The 17,656-nt window shown below is 41.7% G+C and overlaps 1 protein-coding gene across 4 annotated transcripts in view; it reads left to right on the forward strand.

Moving 5' to 3' along the window:
* LOC147018599 (SLIT-ROBO Rho GTPase-activating protein 1-like) overlaps window positions 1-17,656 on the forward strand; it is an 89,133-nt gene that overhangs the window by 63,940 nt on the left and 7,537 nt on the right. For all 4 annotated transcript variants that reach the window (XM_085898426.1, XM_085898425.1, XM_085898427.1 and 1 more), the window contains 6 exons: window positions 3,637-3,714; window positions 5,151-5,285; window positions 11,561-11,666; window positions 11,898-12,122; window positions 12,637-12,716; window positions 13,039-13,153. In XM_085898426.1, the coding sequence (XP_085754552.1) occupies window positions 3,637-3,714; window positions 5,151-5,285; window positions 11,561-11,666; window positions 11,898-12,122; window positions 12,637-12,716; window positions 13,039-13,153 (739 nt within the window). The remainder of the gene's footprint in view (window positions 1-3,636; window positions 3,715-5,150; window positions 5,286-11,560; window positions 11,667-11,897; window positions 12,123-12,636; window positions 12,717-13,038; window positions 13,154-17,656) is intronic.

Raw genomic sequence — 17,656 nt, forward strand, 5'->3', positions numbered from 1 at the left:
CTGCACTCCATCTACTGATGCTCTTCCATTGTTTATTATTTAAAAAGCAATAAAACAAATGCTTGTTATTTTTAGTTAAAACCAAAAATATTTCTGGGCTGCATTCTTTGCATACCTCCCACAAAAAAACATCAAAGCACATGTCCTACAACGGTTGCGTACCTATCCCAAAGATTCTTACACAGATGGCATCAAGGATCAGACGACGACCTTGAAAAATAGGTGAGGTTTCATCAACCTCCTTGTGATTTTCTGGAAAATGTCCACTTCAAATTTGAACAATCCTTGTATTTGGTCTCATTGTCATTGCCAACCTTTCAATGAGCATATTTAAATCTAGCTCCTCATAAAGGGTATTAACTTGCTGTTCTTTGTGAGGTCATGCATGAATGTGGCAAACCCCTCATTGTTAAGCTCAGTACAGGCTTCTTGCTCACTTCCATTCCTTTGTAAACTTCCCACAATCCACTTTCTTTTGTTACACCTGTGAAATCCCCCCCTGCATCTCTCCAATATTGTTCCTTCCTCCATTGTTCCAAGGTTGCTGCTCTCAGCCATGGCATTTTTTTTGCTCCTCTATGAGCCTTGAATTGGTGCAAGAATATGTTATATTGGGCATTGCTTTCCATCCAACTTAAGCTGTCAGGTAACATCATTCAACCAACTTCTCCATGCACTGCTCTCACTCCCCCACACCCCCAGGAATACCTCTGGCTTCGGCTTCCCCTCCACTCCCACCTCATGTTTATATGTGTACTGTACCGTCCACCGAACAGTGATGACTCCATCTACATCTCACTATCCGAAAACATGGACCATCTTCTATCTTCTCATCCAAACTCTCTCTTCCTCTTATGTGGTGACTTCAATTGTCATCACGCCAGTTGACTAGGTGTGGGTACCTCTCTCACCTGCCATGGCACCTCAGCAAAAGCTTTCTGCGACTCATTGGGACTGACTCAATCGGTCAACTTCCCGACCCGGATCTCAACCAATGGTACTCCATCTCTTCTGGATCTGATTTTGACAAATTTCCCTGACAATATCTGCTGCTCTTCCTTCGCTCCAATTGGTTCTTCTGACCACGTCCTTGTTAAAGTGGACATCTCTCTGGCTGTTATCAGAGAACCACCTCACCGCCGTCGAGTCTGGCATTTCACTCAAGCCGACTGGCAGGGTCTCCGAGCAGCCATCAAACTTACAGACTGGTCTCCTATCACTACTTTCTCAAACATCAACTCATCCTGGGAATTCTTTCAAAGAAACTTGCTCTCCCTCATGCACAGATTTATCCCCTCTCGTGTTCAGTTGTCTTACCCTTCCTCCCGCCCTTGGTTTACTGAAGCTTGTGGCGAGGCAGTTGTCCTGAAACAACTTGCCTTTGCCTCATGGAAAGCAAACCCAACTGAGGGCAATCTCAGTTCTTTCCACAAAGCTCGGAACAAGTGTGTATCTACCCTCAGGAGAGCCAGAAAACAACATCTTTCTCATCTCAAGTCTGAACTCTCAAACCTCTCTCCCTCCTCAAAATCCTGGTGGCGTTTAATCAAATCTGTTTCTGGTGTATGTTCCCCCTCCATCCCCTCCCTTACCTCAAATGGCCGCACTGCTGATTCCACACGTGATAAAGCTGAATGTCTAAACTCGGTGTTTGCAGCTAAATCTTGTGTCCTAAACCCATCACTATCTCTACCCACTTTACCCAGTCGCACCCAACTGTCCCTGGACTCTGTGTCCTTTTCTCCTGACAAGGTGGAGAGCTTGCTTTCAAACCTCGAGTCAGATTCTGCAACCGGTCCAGACGGCATCAGCCCACGTGTCCTCAAAGCCTGCTCTTCTGCTCTTGCTCACCCTCTCTCTGTTCTATTCACCCTCTCATTTGCCCAAGGTCATCTGCCATCTGCTTGGAAATCTGCTAACATCACTGCCCTGCATAAAAAGGTGCAAAAACAGATCCCTATAACTACAGACCAATCAGCCTTCTCCCAATCATCAGCAAGGTGATGGAATCCATCATCGCCTCAGATATGAAATCCTTCGTCTTCTCCAATGGCTTGATTTCCAATCATCAATTTGGTTTCAGACCAGGTCACTCTACCCTGGATATGCTGCTTCTGCTCTCCCATCAATGGATGGAGGTCATCAATGCCAGACAGGAAATCCGAGCCGTATCCCTGGACATATCACGTGCTTTTGACACAGTCTGGCACCCTGCACTACTCACCAAACTCTCTTCCCATGGTATTCAAGGCCATCTCCACTCATGGCTCGCAGACTTCCTCTCCTGTCGCAGTCAACGTGTGTCCCTAAATGGAGTTCTTTCATCCCCTCTTCCTGTGCAGGCTGGAGTTCCTCAAGGTAGCGTTCTGGGCCCTGTTCTTTTTCTGGTTTTCATCAATGATCTCTCGGACTCTCTGGAAAATCCTCTATTTCTCTTTGCCGACGACTCCACCCTCTGCCGTACCATCTGTCATCCCTCAGACCGGCAAGCAGCAGCTTCTTCACTCACTGCAGATCTGGATAAAATCACAAACTGGTCCAACACGTGGAACATGTCTTTCAATCCAGACAAATCGCACACTCTCACTATGTCTCTTCGAAAGGACCGTTTACAAAACCCCCCCATCCACTTTCTCAACAATCCTCTGGAAGAAGTCTTTTCTTTCAAGCTTCTAGGTCTCACTATCTGCCATGACCTTTCCTGGGAAAGTCACATTTCCAACCTCGCCTCAAAAGCCTGTCGCCGACTGGGAATCCTCCGTCGTGCTAAGTCCTTCCTCGGCCCTCTTGAGCTCCTGACCACTTACAAAGCTTTTGTCCGTAGCCTGATGGAGTACTGCTCTCCCCTCTGGGCTGGTGCTCCTGCCTCCCACCTTTCTCGGCTTCACGCTGTCGAAACCAGGGCATTTAAGATCATCGGCATCTCCCGCAATGAAGCTGAGTCTTTGGGCCTCTCACTCAATCACCGCAGGTTGGTCGGTGGTCTTTCTGTCTTCTACCGACTCCTCTCCAGCCTTGCCCCCCTGCTCTCTCTGCGATTTGTCCCCACCACATTTCCACAGGGCGCTCAAGGTCCGCCAACAACCCCCTTCTGGTAAAACTACCAAAATCACGAATCACTGCTCATCTTCACTCTTTCATTCCTCTTTTTTCCCGCCTTTGGAATAAACTTCCTCACTCTATTCTTTCCCATTCTTCCCTCCAGGCTTTCAAAACACCTGTTCACCACGACCTCTTATCTTCCCCCATCCAAATCCTCGATCTTTTCTACCCCTGATAATCCACCCAAGCCCACTTCCTTCATTTCTCCTACTTTCCTTCCTGAAAGTCCCTGAAATGTCCATCTTCTCTTTGCCATGTTCCCCGTCCCATCCCCATCCCTCTCCCTTCCACAGTTCACCTAATGTGTCTGTTCCCCACTGTTTTGTCCCTTCCACTCCCGCCCCTCTTGTCTCATGCCTCCTTGCTGTGAGTTGTGTGTTAGCTCTCATACGAGCCTCGACCAAGGTATACAAAAAAAAAAACAAAAAAAAAAAACTTAGTTTGTGCTTCACCGATCAGCAGTGTTTTTTTGTACACCTTCTAATGTTGTGTTTTATGAGCAATTCTAACCATAACAAATAAACTGTTCCAAAGGATTGCAGCATGAAGGAATATTCCGGGTACCGGGTTCGCAGGCAGAAGTCAATAAACTTCGCAATGCGTTTGAGCGAGGTGAGTGTGTGTTCATAACTGCACTGAGATAAGCATCTTCACACAATTGAGATAAAAGTGCAATTCTGACAAATTTGCTCACTGATGAACCTGGTTTTGCGTTTCCTCCAAAGTTTGCTTGTTTATTAAATCGAAGGTTGTGAATTCATCAAATTTCGATTTGGCAGCTGTTATGAAAAAACAAATCATAACTGCTGTCATTTAAAAAAAAAACTTTAATTACTCCTTTGCAAGTACACAAATAATTATTTGTTTTGTCAAAGTGGTAGTAGGTCCAGCATTAGTGGAAAAGCTTCCGCGAAAAGCCAATCCACTTGGTCCACCTGTTTGACATCCCATCTGCAACACAACTCATGATGCTGGTGATTTACCAGATTCAAATACCTTATGCCTGGTGTTGGCTTAATGGTTGGGGTGGTGGGCTTGTGACCCCAGGATCCTGAGTTCAAATCCCTCTTGGCTGTTGAATTTATACCAGGTGGGGTTGACTCTGCCTGTCATCCTTCCGAGGTCGGCAAAATGAGTGTCAGCTTGCTGGTATACTGTGTCGGAGTGGCGATCCGTCCAGGATTGCGCCCAATAGCTAAGGAGACTGCTTCAGCAGCACCAACGCTCTGCACAGAGTATGATCCCAATGGATGGAAATCCCATGTCCATATATTTGTTTATTTATCCATTGCATCTCCCAATGTCTCAACCTTGAATGTGTAGTGCAAAGTGGGGCAAAGCAATTGGTTCACTTTGTCTGGTTGTGTGTCAGTTTACTTATATGATCACTAATTGCTGACCGGTCATGTCGGATATTTTACCACCCGCATCACTATTACAAATATATACATACAGCATATGCGTGTGTATATAGATTTAAAAGAGGCATTGCTTGCTGAACATTCGCATAAACTCTGCCTATTAGGCATGAGCTTAGCAGAGCTACAGGCCACTGTGGTCCATAGGATTGTACTGCAAACAGTAACAGGAAGAGAATGAAATTCTCATTTTTATGGACCAGTCCACCCCGAAGAGGGAACATCCACGGACACGTGTTTCAGGCTTGTTGGCTTTTATCAGTGTGCAGTGTGAACTGGTCAAACCCTCCACAAAAAAAATAAATCAAGATGAGACCCCATTACCGTAGTGGGTACCAGGAAGCAAATGCCACAGCAGCCATTGCTGTATACATCCTGACCAATACCCGCCACACATTTCCACTCCAGTGATGGGGTCTCTTTTTCATTTCATGCATTCTCATTTTCTTTTTCATACATTCTCCTGTCCATGCCTCTTTTTCATTACTTACCTCTTCTGTCAAACAAAACTTGTTTAAACTTTAATATGATTGCATCCTCATATTTCCCTTTATTTATTATATGTTCAACTGATGGTTAGTTTGAAATTTTCCATTTTATTAATGTCATTTTTGCGGTGTTTGTTCCCAGGAGAGGATCCCTTGGAAGACGGAGAGCTGAGCTATGACATCGATTCTGTTGCTGGTGTCCTTAAGCTGTATTTCCGCACCTTACAAACCTCCATGTTCCCCAAATGCATGCTCTCAGACTTCTTGGCCTGCAACAGTAAGTTCTTTATTGTTGTTGATTTGTTTTTGAAATGTACAACAAATTACGAGGGGAATTTTTTTGGGCTTCTTCATTCTCATTGTTTTGTGTGCTCTGGAAGAGGTCAAGAATTGATTTGTAATACTGTTGCCTTCACAAGGCCCATGACACCTATTGGCTCCAACCTTTCAAGATTTGATGATCCTTTTAACAGTCGCATCGGTTGTTTTTCACTGAACAAAAGACTTATAGGGAGGGCATGACAGTTGTGAATATGACACTTCAGAAGATGTCTTAGGATTATTAAAATGGCAAACATTTGATTTTTTTTCAGGTCACATTTGTGGGGAGTATCAGGCTGTAGCTGTCCAACCAATGTGGACATACATACATACATATATCTTCTTCTTCTTCTTTCGGCTGCTCCCGTTAGGGGTCACCACAGCGAATCATCCGCATGATCCGCATAGTGATTTTGCACATGTTTTACGCCGGACACCCTTCCTGACGCAACCCTGGTCGCCTCTTACGACAGGGATATGGTACACCTATTTTAACCGGGGTATACACCGGCCCAGTACACTGGTACTCATTTTGCCGACCTCGGAAGGATGACAGGCTGAGTCAACCCCCTGGTGTATTAATTCAGTGGTCCAACGGGGCTTGAACTCAGGACATTTTGGATACCAAGCCGCTGCTCTAACCACTGCGCCAACACCAGGCTAATAACATATATATATATATATATATATATATATATATATATATATATATATATATATATATATATATATATATATATATATATATATATATATATATATATATATATATATATATATATATATATATATATATATATATATCTATCTATCTATCTATCTATCTATCTATCTATCTATCTATCTATCTATCTATCTATCTATCTATCTATTTATCTATCTATCTATCTATCTATCTATCTATCTATCTATCTATCTATCTATCTATCTATATATATATATATATATATATATATATATATATATATATATATATATATATATATATATATATATATATATATATATATATATACACACACACACACACATATACATATACATATACATACACGTGTACATACATACATTTATACAAACACTTGCTCCATTTTACATAGATTGTTTCTTCAAACCCTATTATAATGTGATACATTGTTGCCTTGAATATTCTGCTTTCGATTGCAAGTTCTTGAGCAAGAACGTTATGTGTTAAATCAATTTACTGATAACAGTGATATAGTTCGAAAAGCATTCATATGTGGACACAGTTCTTTGTGCACATTTCAAAGTTTATGGTGTTGATGGTAATGATTTATTATTAATACGAGGTTGAAGGAGGATATATTTATTACAAGGTTGAAGGAACGGATAGATAATTTGCAGCAAGTAGCAGAATATGAGAAATTTGTAGAGAATAGTTGGTTGTGCTTGTGGAGTGAGGTTGTTGAGGAGATTGGCAATGGTGGGGGTGTGGTGAGTATAGGCATTGATGAGGGTGCAGGCAGTGGTGAGGATGCAGCAAGTGTTGTCAGTAGAGAGGGTGTAGCAAGAGCAGTCAGTTGTGAGGGTGCAGCGAGTGCAGGCAGTGGTGATGGAATGAGGTATGAGAGACAATTTTTGTGGGTGATGAGACTATTAAGTATGTAGATTCTTCATTCTGAAGGAAGGATCGAAGACATAGAATTCTGTGCAATCTTGAAGGAGCAGGAGTTTTGGACATTGACAGGAAGGACAAATGACCATATTGGGTCACGGTAGGAAGATGTTGGTTGCGGTACACCAAGGAGAAAATAATTTCGGGAAAATTTACGCAGAGGTTTTGGAAAATAGATACAGGACATTAGGTAAGCGGCTGAAAGCAAAGGGTCATGTTTTCTGGGATTCTCCCGAGATTAGGAAATGATATAGAAATTATGAGCATAGCGATAGATGTCAACCAATGGCTGGAAGAATGGCGTAGGGAGGAAGGTTTTGCATTTTAGAAGCAGTGGGAATCATTTAGGGGACAGAGGGAGTGTTTCTGGAATGATGGCTGTATGTTCAATAGAAAGGGGGCAGCATTGCAAGGTTTGCAGTGGGAATTGAGGAAGGAATTCAGGCTTTTTTTTAGGTCAATGGAGGGTGGGAAAACTATGAAGGAATGAACTGATGATGAAATTGTGATTCGTGAGGCCAGGCAAGAAAATATAATTTCAGGAAGGGAAAAGTTAAATATATTCTCTACCAATGCCAGGATTTTAAATAATAAGATGGAAGAGCTTGAGGCCAAAGTAGATAACGAGGAGGATAATATAGTTGCAGGGAGTGAGACATGGTTTAAGGAGGAGAGTAACTGGAGGACAGGATTAGAAGGCTACAAGGTGTATCAGTGTGATAGGAAGGAGAGAAGAGGATGAGGAGTCGCAATCTGGGTCAAGGACAGCATTGTATCAAGTGAAAGGGGTGACATTAAGGAAGTAATAAATGTTGAGGATTCTGTCTGGGTAGAGATTAGAGATTGTGCAAACATTAAGTTACTGGTAGGATGCTTTTATAAGGCTCCGGGTGTGAAGGAAGAGGAGGAAGGAGGAGTCCATGAGGAATTAAAAAGGGCGTGTGGTAAGGGAAGAGTGTTGATTGTGGGGGATTTTAACTTGGCAGGGATAGATTGGGTCCAGGAACAGGGAAAAGGCAGAGCAGATGCAGATTTCCTAGTTGTGTGTAGAGTATCGACTAAGCACTGGGATGAGGGGCAAAATTTTGGTGTCCTGTCTGTGTACCCTACGTCACAGTCTCCTTTTCATTGTCCATCTACCCTACCTCACAGCGTTACGTCACATCTATGTTCGACTCACTCACATGCCACTCACTCGCTGATCTTAATTCATCCCACCACACTATTTTGTCAAAACCTTGTCTAAGACACGGATTCCTGTTTTCGCATCTATGTTCCATCATAATTACACAATGGTTCGACATGCAATGCATGTTTTTAGTCCTTGTTTTAACTTCCACTTGTTTTAGTCCAGGATTGCTTTGTAACCCAGTTTGTAGATAAGCCCACGAGAGGGAGTGCAGTGTTAGACCTCCTTTTAAGTGACGATCCCAATATGGTGGAGGAGGTGGAGGTCAGAGAGAATTTAGGAGCAAATGACCATAACATTGTGTGTGGAAAGATTCTGTTGAGAGTTAGAGTACAGGATAGTTGGGTAAGGCTATGAGATTTCAGGAAGGCAAACTTTGAAGGGATGAGGAGAGAATTGGGTGATGTAGATTGGGAGAAGCTAACAATAGGACAATCAGCATCAGAGAAATGGGAAACCTTCAAGGACCAAATGTGTAGAGTGCAGAGTAAGTACATTCCAATGAGGTGGAAAACTCGAGGCAGAAAGAGTCCATGGTGGTTGAGTAGTGAGATAAGGAACGCTGTTAAGAAGAAGCAGAAGGCATTTATTAGGTTTAAAATAACAGGACTTGAGTTAGATTTATATCACTATCGGAGTAAACAGAGGTAAGTGAAGAAAATAACTCAGTGAGCCAAAAGAGAGTATGAGAAGGACATGGCTAAGAATATTAAACATAACAGGAAGGCATTATTTAAGTCTGTAAGGATTAAAGAACAGGTTAGGACAAGTGTGGGCCCATTAAGGAATCGCACAGGCTTATTAAACAGGTATTTTACTTCAACGTTTAAACACGACAGTCAGGAGAATTACCAAGTGTTGAGAGTGTCTATGAAGGAGGTGAGGAAGGGCTTTTACAGAAGTTCCAGGTTGGAGTGGAGGAAGTAAAGGAACAGCTCGGTAATCTGAAAGAAGAAGCTCCGGATAATATGCACCTGAGAGTATTGAGAGATGTGGCTGAGCAGGTAAGCGAGTTGTTAACGGATATTTTAAACAGCTCACTGGAGTCAGGACAGGTACCTGAGGATTGGAGAGGAGCAAATGTAACACCGTTATCTAAGAAAGGATCTGGAGAAGAATTGGGAAACTATAGACCTGTTAGTTTGACTTCAGTTGTGGGGAAGGTGTTGGTGACATTAATTAACGACCGGATGAGGAACCATTTAAACAAATACAAACTAATTAAAGGTAGTCAGCATGGGTTTACCAAAGGTAGCTCCTGTTTAACAAACCTTTTAGAGTTCTATGAAGCAGTGTCTGGTTGGGTGGACGAGGGAAAGGCAGTGGACATAGTATATCGAGACTTTAAGAAGTCATTTGATAAGGTACCACATCGGAGGTTGTTAACCAAAGTGAGGCCTTGTGGGGTGGCTAGTCAGGTCGCTAATTGGATTGCAAACTGGCTTAGTGGTCGGAAGCAAAGAGTGGCTGTGAGTGGGAGGATGTCTTGCTGGGAGGATGTAAGTAGCGAGGTACCCCAGGGATCAGTACTCGGACCAATACTATTCATTATTTACATCAATGATTTGGATAGTGTGGTGAAGAGTAAGCTTTCCAAATTTGCAGATGACACAAAATTGGAGGTGAGGTGGATAGTAGAGGGGGTGGTGATCAGATTCAGGAATGTATTGATACTTGCATAGATTCGGTAAAAGATTGGCAGATGGAATTAAACGTGAGCAAGTGTAAGGTGTCAGGGATGGGAAAGAACAATGAAAAATAGAGATTACAGGATGCAAGGGGTAATTTTGGAGCGAGTCACACAGGAGAAGGATCTGGGGGTGGTAATAGATACGGGAGGTAAGCAGGCAGCACAGTGTTAGGCAGCTACAGGTAAAGCAAATAGGGTTTTAGGTTGTATTCGGAGGGGGATCATCTATAAATAAAAAGAGGTGGTGTTAACATTGTATAGGATTTTAGTGAGAACCACATCTAGAATATTGTGTGCAGTTTTGGTCACCACAGTTCAGGAAGGACATAGATACCACAGAGAGGGTTCAGCGCAGGGCTACTGGATTGATTCCTGGCTGAGCTAGACTCAGCTATGAGGAGCGGCTGAAGGAGACAGGGCTTTATTCACGAGAAAGGAGGCGGTTACGAGGAGATATGATGGAGATGTTTAAGATAACGAAGGGTATACACATTATAAGTGCAGATGAATTATTCAGTGCAATAGACAGTGATAGGACCAGGGGCTATAGCTTGAGAATAAAGAAGAGGAGAGTTAAGATGGTTGTACGGTAGGGGTCTTTTACTCAGAGTAGTTAATGCATGGAATGGTCTCCCTGGAAAGGTAGTGGCAGCAGAAGCAGTCGATAAGTTTGAAATGGAATTAGATTGGTACTTGGAAGTCATGGATATAGAAGGGTATAGGGATGTTGGCAAGACTTTTAGGTAGCTTGAGCATGGATGGGTGATTGTGTGCATCTGTGCAGTGTTGGCTGTGTGGTGTCTTGTCAAGGGGTGGTGTGTGGTTGATGTGTGCTTCTAACTGAAGAACCACCTTCACCCACTCTCCACCCTATCCCTGGAAAGACAAAAAATACCCCCAAAAAATAAAATAAAACATTTTGCATTTTTAACTCCGCCACTGAAGATGGAGGTTTTGTTTTCACCTCTTTCTGTCTGTTTGTGTGCAGGATATCTCAAAAAGTTGCGGACGGATCCTGATGAAATTTTGTGGACGGGTTGGGTTTGTGACAAGGCCAAACTGATTCCATTTTGGTGGATGCGGATCCTCAATTTTTTTTTGAGTGATTCTTCACCATTGGAAGATCGGGCTAAAACCGATAAATAGCACGATATCTCAGAAAGTTGTAGACTGATTCAGATGAAACTTGGTGGACATGTTGGGTTTGTAACAAGGAAGAACTGTTTCAATTTCGGTGAAGATCCGAATCTGGATCCGTATGTGATAATTTTTTCAGTGATTCTTCACCATTGAGAGATCGGGCTCAAGTAATATATAGCACGATATCTCAAAAAGTTGTGGATATATTCGGACGAAACTTGGTGGACAAGTTGGGTGTGTCACAAGGACGGTTCGATTATATTTTGGTGAAGATCCGAATCAGGATCTGGATACGAGAATTAATTAATTTCTAATGTGATTCTTCACCATTGAGTGATCAGGCCAAAAACGATATAGTAATGTATAGCATGATATTTCAAAAATGTATTGGGCCCGATATGGTCTCGTGGATCAGGCATTACATGGCGGAGGTATGCGCTCTACCGAGTGCCCTTGTCTTTCTTTTTTTTTTTAATATAAATTAGTTTGGTGCTGATATGATGCAGGCATGAAGGGCCGAATGGCCTCTTGTGTTTCATTTCCTTGTTTATGTTTTTTGTTTTGTTTTGTTTTCAGAAATAGTGGATGTGCAAGAACAAACGGAACAGCTGCTGAAACTCGTTTCCGAGCTCCCATTGACAAAGATCATCGTTCTTCGCTTTCTCTTTGCTTTTCTCAGCCAGTCAGTGACATGCCAATCTACTTTTGTCTCCACACTTTTTTCGATTTGCATATTTTCATGTCATTTTCCTTGGCATAAGGATTTAGAAACCCAGATATTGTAAGAATGGACCATAAGACAAACCTGAGAATCCATAGCTTACCACTACTATTTTCGAGTTTATTGGTAAATGTTGTAATCACGCCTTTATTATTTATCACCTTGCCATCTCACCTACTCAAATTTCCTTAGCCTTTCACATTTTCGGGATGAGAACATGATGGACCCAAGTAACCTGGCAATCTGCTTTGGGCCTACGCTGATGCCAGTGCCTGAAGATCTTGATCCTGTGGCCTGTCAGCCTCATGTCAACGACATCATCACAGCAATCATCACCCACCATGAGGCCGTGTTTCCAGGGCCTGATTTGTTGCCAGGACCACTCTATGAGGCCTGCATGATTCTTGAGGACTTCTGGTAAAAGAGTCCTCAGAGGACTCCAACATTACATTAATTTTTTTATATGTATATATATATATATATATATATATATATATATATATATATATATATATATATATATATATATATATATATATATATCTTACTCCTTTATAGGGCATTGATAGGAGACTAAATTCTGGAAGATGATGTTTGTTGAATGTAGAGTAGTCGAATCACCACTTTTTGTAATTAGGATGCTATTTTGTAGCATTGTGGGCAGAGTCAAGGATAATTTACTTTCCTTGACTTTGAGCATTGTTTGGCACAGAATATTACAATTTCAGACCACATCAGGATTTTTTTTCCTGGTTTTGTAAGCTGCTCGAAAAGCTGAGAAGATGAGCTTCAACCAAGACATTGACAAAAGACAAAATGGAACTTTTTGACCCCAGTCTCTTTTTTTGGCCTAGATTAAATCCAACATCTTTATCACAATAATTGCTTTGCACATTGCACACATGTATTTGTTTTCCTCATTGTGTACTAGTGATAATTCAGAGTTGGACACAACTGCAGCAGAGGAACTTGCACAGGATGGAACTACAGAGACATCTGTCAGTGACAAAGGTAAGGTAGTCCCACTGAAACCAAAAACCCATCGATTGACTTTACTTCTTCAGAACAAAAATATCACCATCTCATGTGTTTGTTTCGCAATAGACAGGTCAGGCATATTGTTATCATATAATGTCTGATGTGAACTGAGATACAGAGAAAGCAAATGGCCCTTGAAGAGAATCAACATTTCCTACAATCTGCACTTCATATCAAATAAATAAATCACTGTCATTTTGTTTCATTGATTTGTGCTGAGGAATTGATTGTGGTTCTGGGTGATTAAAATGTGCTTAGTTGAACATTAAATGCTGTGGGCATGGGCTGTGTCTAGAAGTCAATCTGTCGGAGATGGTGGCGAAAATTGACTGCACGGAGCACTTACCACATATTTCAGATGATTGGTGGAAAAGTCGACCAAGCAGAGTTGAACACGACTCATGTGCCATGCAAGTCTCTACACATCTACGTACACGAACAGTAATAACATTTAGAAACTACTTGATGCTGTTGAAAGTAGTGTGCATTTCCAAAAAAATGTTACAAGTTGCTTGCTACTATCAAGACTTCCATGCAGAAACACCTAGAGTTAAAAGCAGGGACCATGAGACACCTTCAGATTTTCTATTTTTGAAACCAGCATAACCACAAACCTCTAAAAAGCTGTTTTTCTCGTCGAAAGAGGCATTAGTGTCTTGGTTGCCAAGGAAAGATTCATCAGGATACGGTCACAAGTATTCAAATCATAATTGTTCTTGCCAACAAGTGAAATCCTTCAATACAGCGCGTGTGGTGAAGCAAATGAGTACACGAATGTTGAAATATGCAATTTATGCTTTTTCAGTTGAAAAACAACTAAAAAGTGTACTTAATATTTGAAATGTAAAAATCTTGTTATATTTGTGATAAGCACCTTTATATATAACAGAAGGAATGAAATTGTTCGATACAGCGTGGCAGGAGGCCGCAAAAGAATGATAGCATAAGAAGAACTTAGCTTTCAGCATTCGGCGATCGCCGCGAAATGCGATGGTGGGCAGAAATGACGTCTTTCGGCGGGAAATGCGATGGTGGGCAGAAATGACGTCTTTCGGCGGGAAATGCGATGGTGGGTGGAAATGACGTCTTTCGTTCATTCGTACATGAGAGGGGAGGGTTTCTTGTTTTTTCCCTGTCAAGCAATAAATTAAATGGTTTTCACCTATATAACACGTTAGTTTCACAAATTTCCATTGAAATACTCGGGTATTTCCGTCAATTCTCGCTATTTCCATCTAGGTTACGCACTGCATCTACCGGACGGCCGTCATTGGCTGTCTTGAGGCACGTTGGGGAGGGGGGAGGGGCGGGGGGGACACCGGAGACGTGGTAGACGTGGTAGACACCGGGGACATTTCAAACTCGGTGCAATTGTATACAGCGCACTCGCTGTAAAAACATGTGTATATCATGGAGTATGGTAGCACTCCATATGGAGGGATGATATGGAAAAAAAATGGCCGTCCATTCAAATGTGTACATGATGATATGCTCATAAACTCTTATAGAGTGAAGTCATAAGCATTTAAAAGCCATACCTTTTATTCACGAGCGTTGTCTGAACTACCAAGATTTAAAAAGATGCCAGACTACATCGCTAAAGTACCACAATGAGAGATTGCTTCAACGGCAATTTGTACTTCTTCCCCTCTAAAAACAATGGTAAACTGTAGCTCAACCAAACCCAATAACTGCTGAAGCGATGATGGTGATTCCAATGTGAGGAAGTTCCTTTGTCTTTGGGCTAGTGCACGCAACCCAGAATTTAAAAATATACAAATCATTAATCGTTTTATTACGAAAATAAATTGAACGTAAATGTGGACTCGACCAAATCAGGCCAGGATTGTGGAAGGGGGGAAATGGACACCATTCCAAAAGCGATACATATCCAAACTATCCCCCAAATCAACTGAAGCATGTATTAAAACAATTAACCAACATAGATGGATTTAATCCATACCAAAAGAACAAAAAATATAAAGCATTAAGCATTTTATTATTTAAAAAAAACGATAATCACATCGATATTTCTGCACATGATATGTGGTAATCCACATCGTGGACTGAACCAAAAGGCAGGATTGAGTGGGGGAGTGCTAGAATTTACCATAAGTCAAATTTAATAACATAGATGGATTTAAGCTATAACAAAATAACAAAATATATAAACCATTAAGCATTTTATTACTTAAAAAAATTGCAGAAACAAGAAAAAAAAAGTTTAAAAAAATGGAAAAAGATAGAGGGATTAAATCTAAAAGAAAACCAACTAAACAATGTAGGAATGACACCACATTTCGATGCTACAATACATCATCACAAACATCTTCTGGATTACCATCATGACGTCTTTTGACATTTTACTTTTGTTATGGGATTATGATGGATGAAGAAGTGTGAAGAATAACAATGAAGAACGACAACGCATGACAATGCGACAACACAACACCACAATCCTCGTATGGTTTAGCATCACGATATCTTTTGACGTTATTCCATCAAAATTCCACAAAAAAGTAAAATGTCAAAAGATGCGGCTGTTGTCAGAATTCATATTTGAGCAACAATTCCATCAGTACATTGTTTTAATTCATAATAAGAATGTGCAGATTACAGAATATTTGTCTTTCAAGTGCTGAATAGCTGTCATGTGTAGCAGTCGGTGGATAGTCGAGAAGCCATTTGTTCGATCCTGTCTTTTCTTGACAAATTTTGAAAACCACCTCATGATTCGAGTGTTATTACTTGATAAGCTGACAAAAAAATATGCCTTGGCATTGGAAGTTTGGAATGATTTAAATGGTGGTGTTTTCTATTCACTGGTTATTTACTCCTGTTTGATCACCGCATGACATACCGCACTCACTCATTCTTACCATACGACATTGTACTCACTAAATTATCTTAACATATCTTTGAGCATAATCTTTCTTGGAAAGATTTTCAACATTTATTCTGCCAGAGGTCTAAATTAAATAGTACATATGCATATTCTTATTATCTCAAATTTATATTGGTACATCGAGAAGAAAACAGCGAGAAGAATCGGACGACTATAATTTTTTAAGGATTCTTCGCCATTGAGAGATTGGGCTAAAAATTACATATAGCATGATATCTCAAAAAGTTGTGGATGGATTCAGACGAAACTTGGTGGACAGGTTGGGTGTATCGCAAGGACGAATTGCTTCGAGTTTGGTGAAGATCTGAATCCGGATCTGGAGAAGAGAATTATTTGATTTTTAAAGTGATTCTTTACCATTGAGAGATCCGGCCAAAAATGGTATAGTACTGTATAGCATGATATTTCAAAAATGTATTGGGCCCGATATGTTCTCGTTGATCAGGCATTACATGGCGGACGTATGCGCGCGACCAAGTGCCCTTCTCGTTAATTATGTTTTCATTCAATTTCCATGTCTTAACGTTACTTTGCTGGCATGTATTATTGAACTTGTGTCCTTGTGAAGAATGTCTGGCCTACCCTTCAAGGTCTCAGCTCGAGATTGTGCCCATTCCATATCTGATCTAACATGTGCAACATTCAGCTTTTCTTGAACTTCTGTGTTCTCCTTTCATGAACGGATTAGGACGTGACGATTAGATTCTCGTGGACAAATTGATTAGATTTTGGTGATGTGCAACTTCATATTTAGTTTCCCCTATGTGCTTAAAAAAACCCAAATATTCCATTCAACTCCAAAAAAAATCGTGAACGAATTCTGCCTGTATTTCTTTCGTTCATTCATTTTTTTATCCCTTCTATTAATTATCAATCCCTCGTAACCTAATTGAACGAACATTTCTCCTAATTGAACTCAGTTGCTTCTTACTTTAAAACCGTTTTTTTAATAACATTTTAAAATGCTTCATTTGTCATCTCTGTCAAAACATTCTTCATCTTTATGTCGTTATATTCCTCCAAATTGTCACACAATTTCATTGTCAAACCTGTTATACTCACAAACGCTCGGTCCATCGACTGTCCCTCAGTACCTACAGCATGAGTTTCCTCACTGCTTCCAATAACCCCTCATTTCACTCCTCTCACGATATCTGCCTTCGTGAATCTGAATTGTAGATCATGAGAAGTCCAACCTGCAGAGGTTGCCTGCACACAACCATCAACTCCTGTTCATGTCCATTAATGATGTCAAATCCCTCCACCTCAGTACCCTCCCCATCATCATCATTTTCACACCTGTGTCCTCCCATCCTCACCCTTTCACTGTGTCAGCCATTTTGGCATCCCTCCACCTCATGTCTTGCCCTTTCTGCTTCTGGGTTGTCTGGGTCGGGCCTGGGGAGTCATGGATTCACTGGATCATGGGGTGTGGCGCTGCCGGTACCTGTGCGGGAGGACGAAAGTCCGAGTCTTCAGGTCCTTGGTGCTTCCAGACTTGCTCTCTGGATGTGAGACTTGCACTCTGACCAAGGATCTGAGATGGAGACTTAATTCCTTTGGTACCAGGTCTCTTCGGAGAATCCTTGGCTATCACTGGTCGTGCTTTGTGTCCAACAAGCGGTTACTGAGAGAGACTCAAATGAGATGTGTTACCTGCATGGTCCGTGAGCATCATCTGCGGCTGTATGGACATGTGGCTCGTTTTCCTGACACTGATCCTACTCACCAGATTCTCTCAGCGAGGGAGTTTCATGAGTGGAGGAGGCCAATGGGCCGACCGCGTGCCTCGTGGTTGCAGCAGGTTGATCAACATCTCAAAGAGATGGGGATGGGCCAGGCATCTGTCTGGGGGATGGCCACACGGAGGCCGCAAAAGTACCGACGGAAAGTGGATGCAGTGACGCGCTGCTCTGGCGCATGCTCCCATACCTTAACTGACCTTTCTGCTTCCCCCTCACCCTGCCCCCTCCTTGCATCCCCCCTCACAGCTTCCCCCCCACCCCTT

This window comes from Eptatretus burgeri, chromosome 10, assembly GCF_056783735.1.
Source record: "Eptatretus burgeri isolate ZD-2024b chromosome 10, Ebu_testis_v1, whole genome shotgun sequence".
Classification (NCBI taxonomy): Eukaryota; Metazoa; Chordata; class Myxini; order Myxiniformes; family Myxinidae; genus Eptatretus; species Eptatretus burgeri.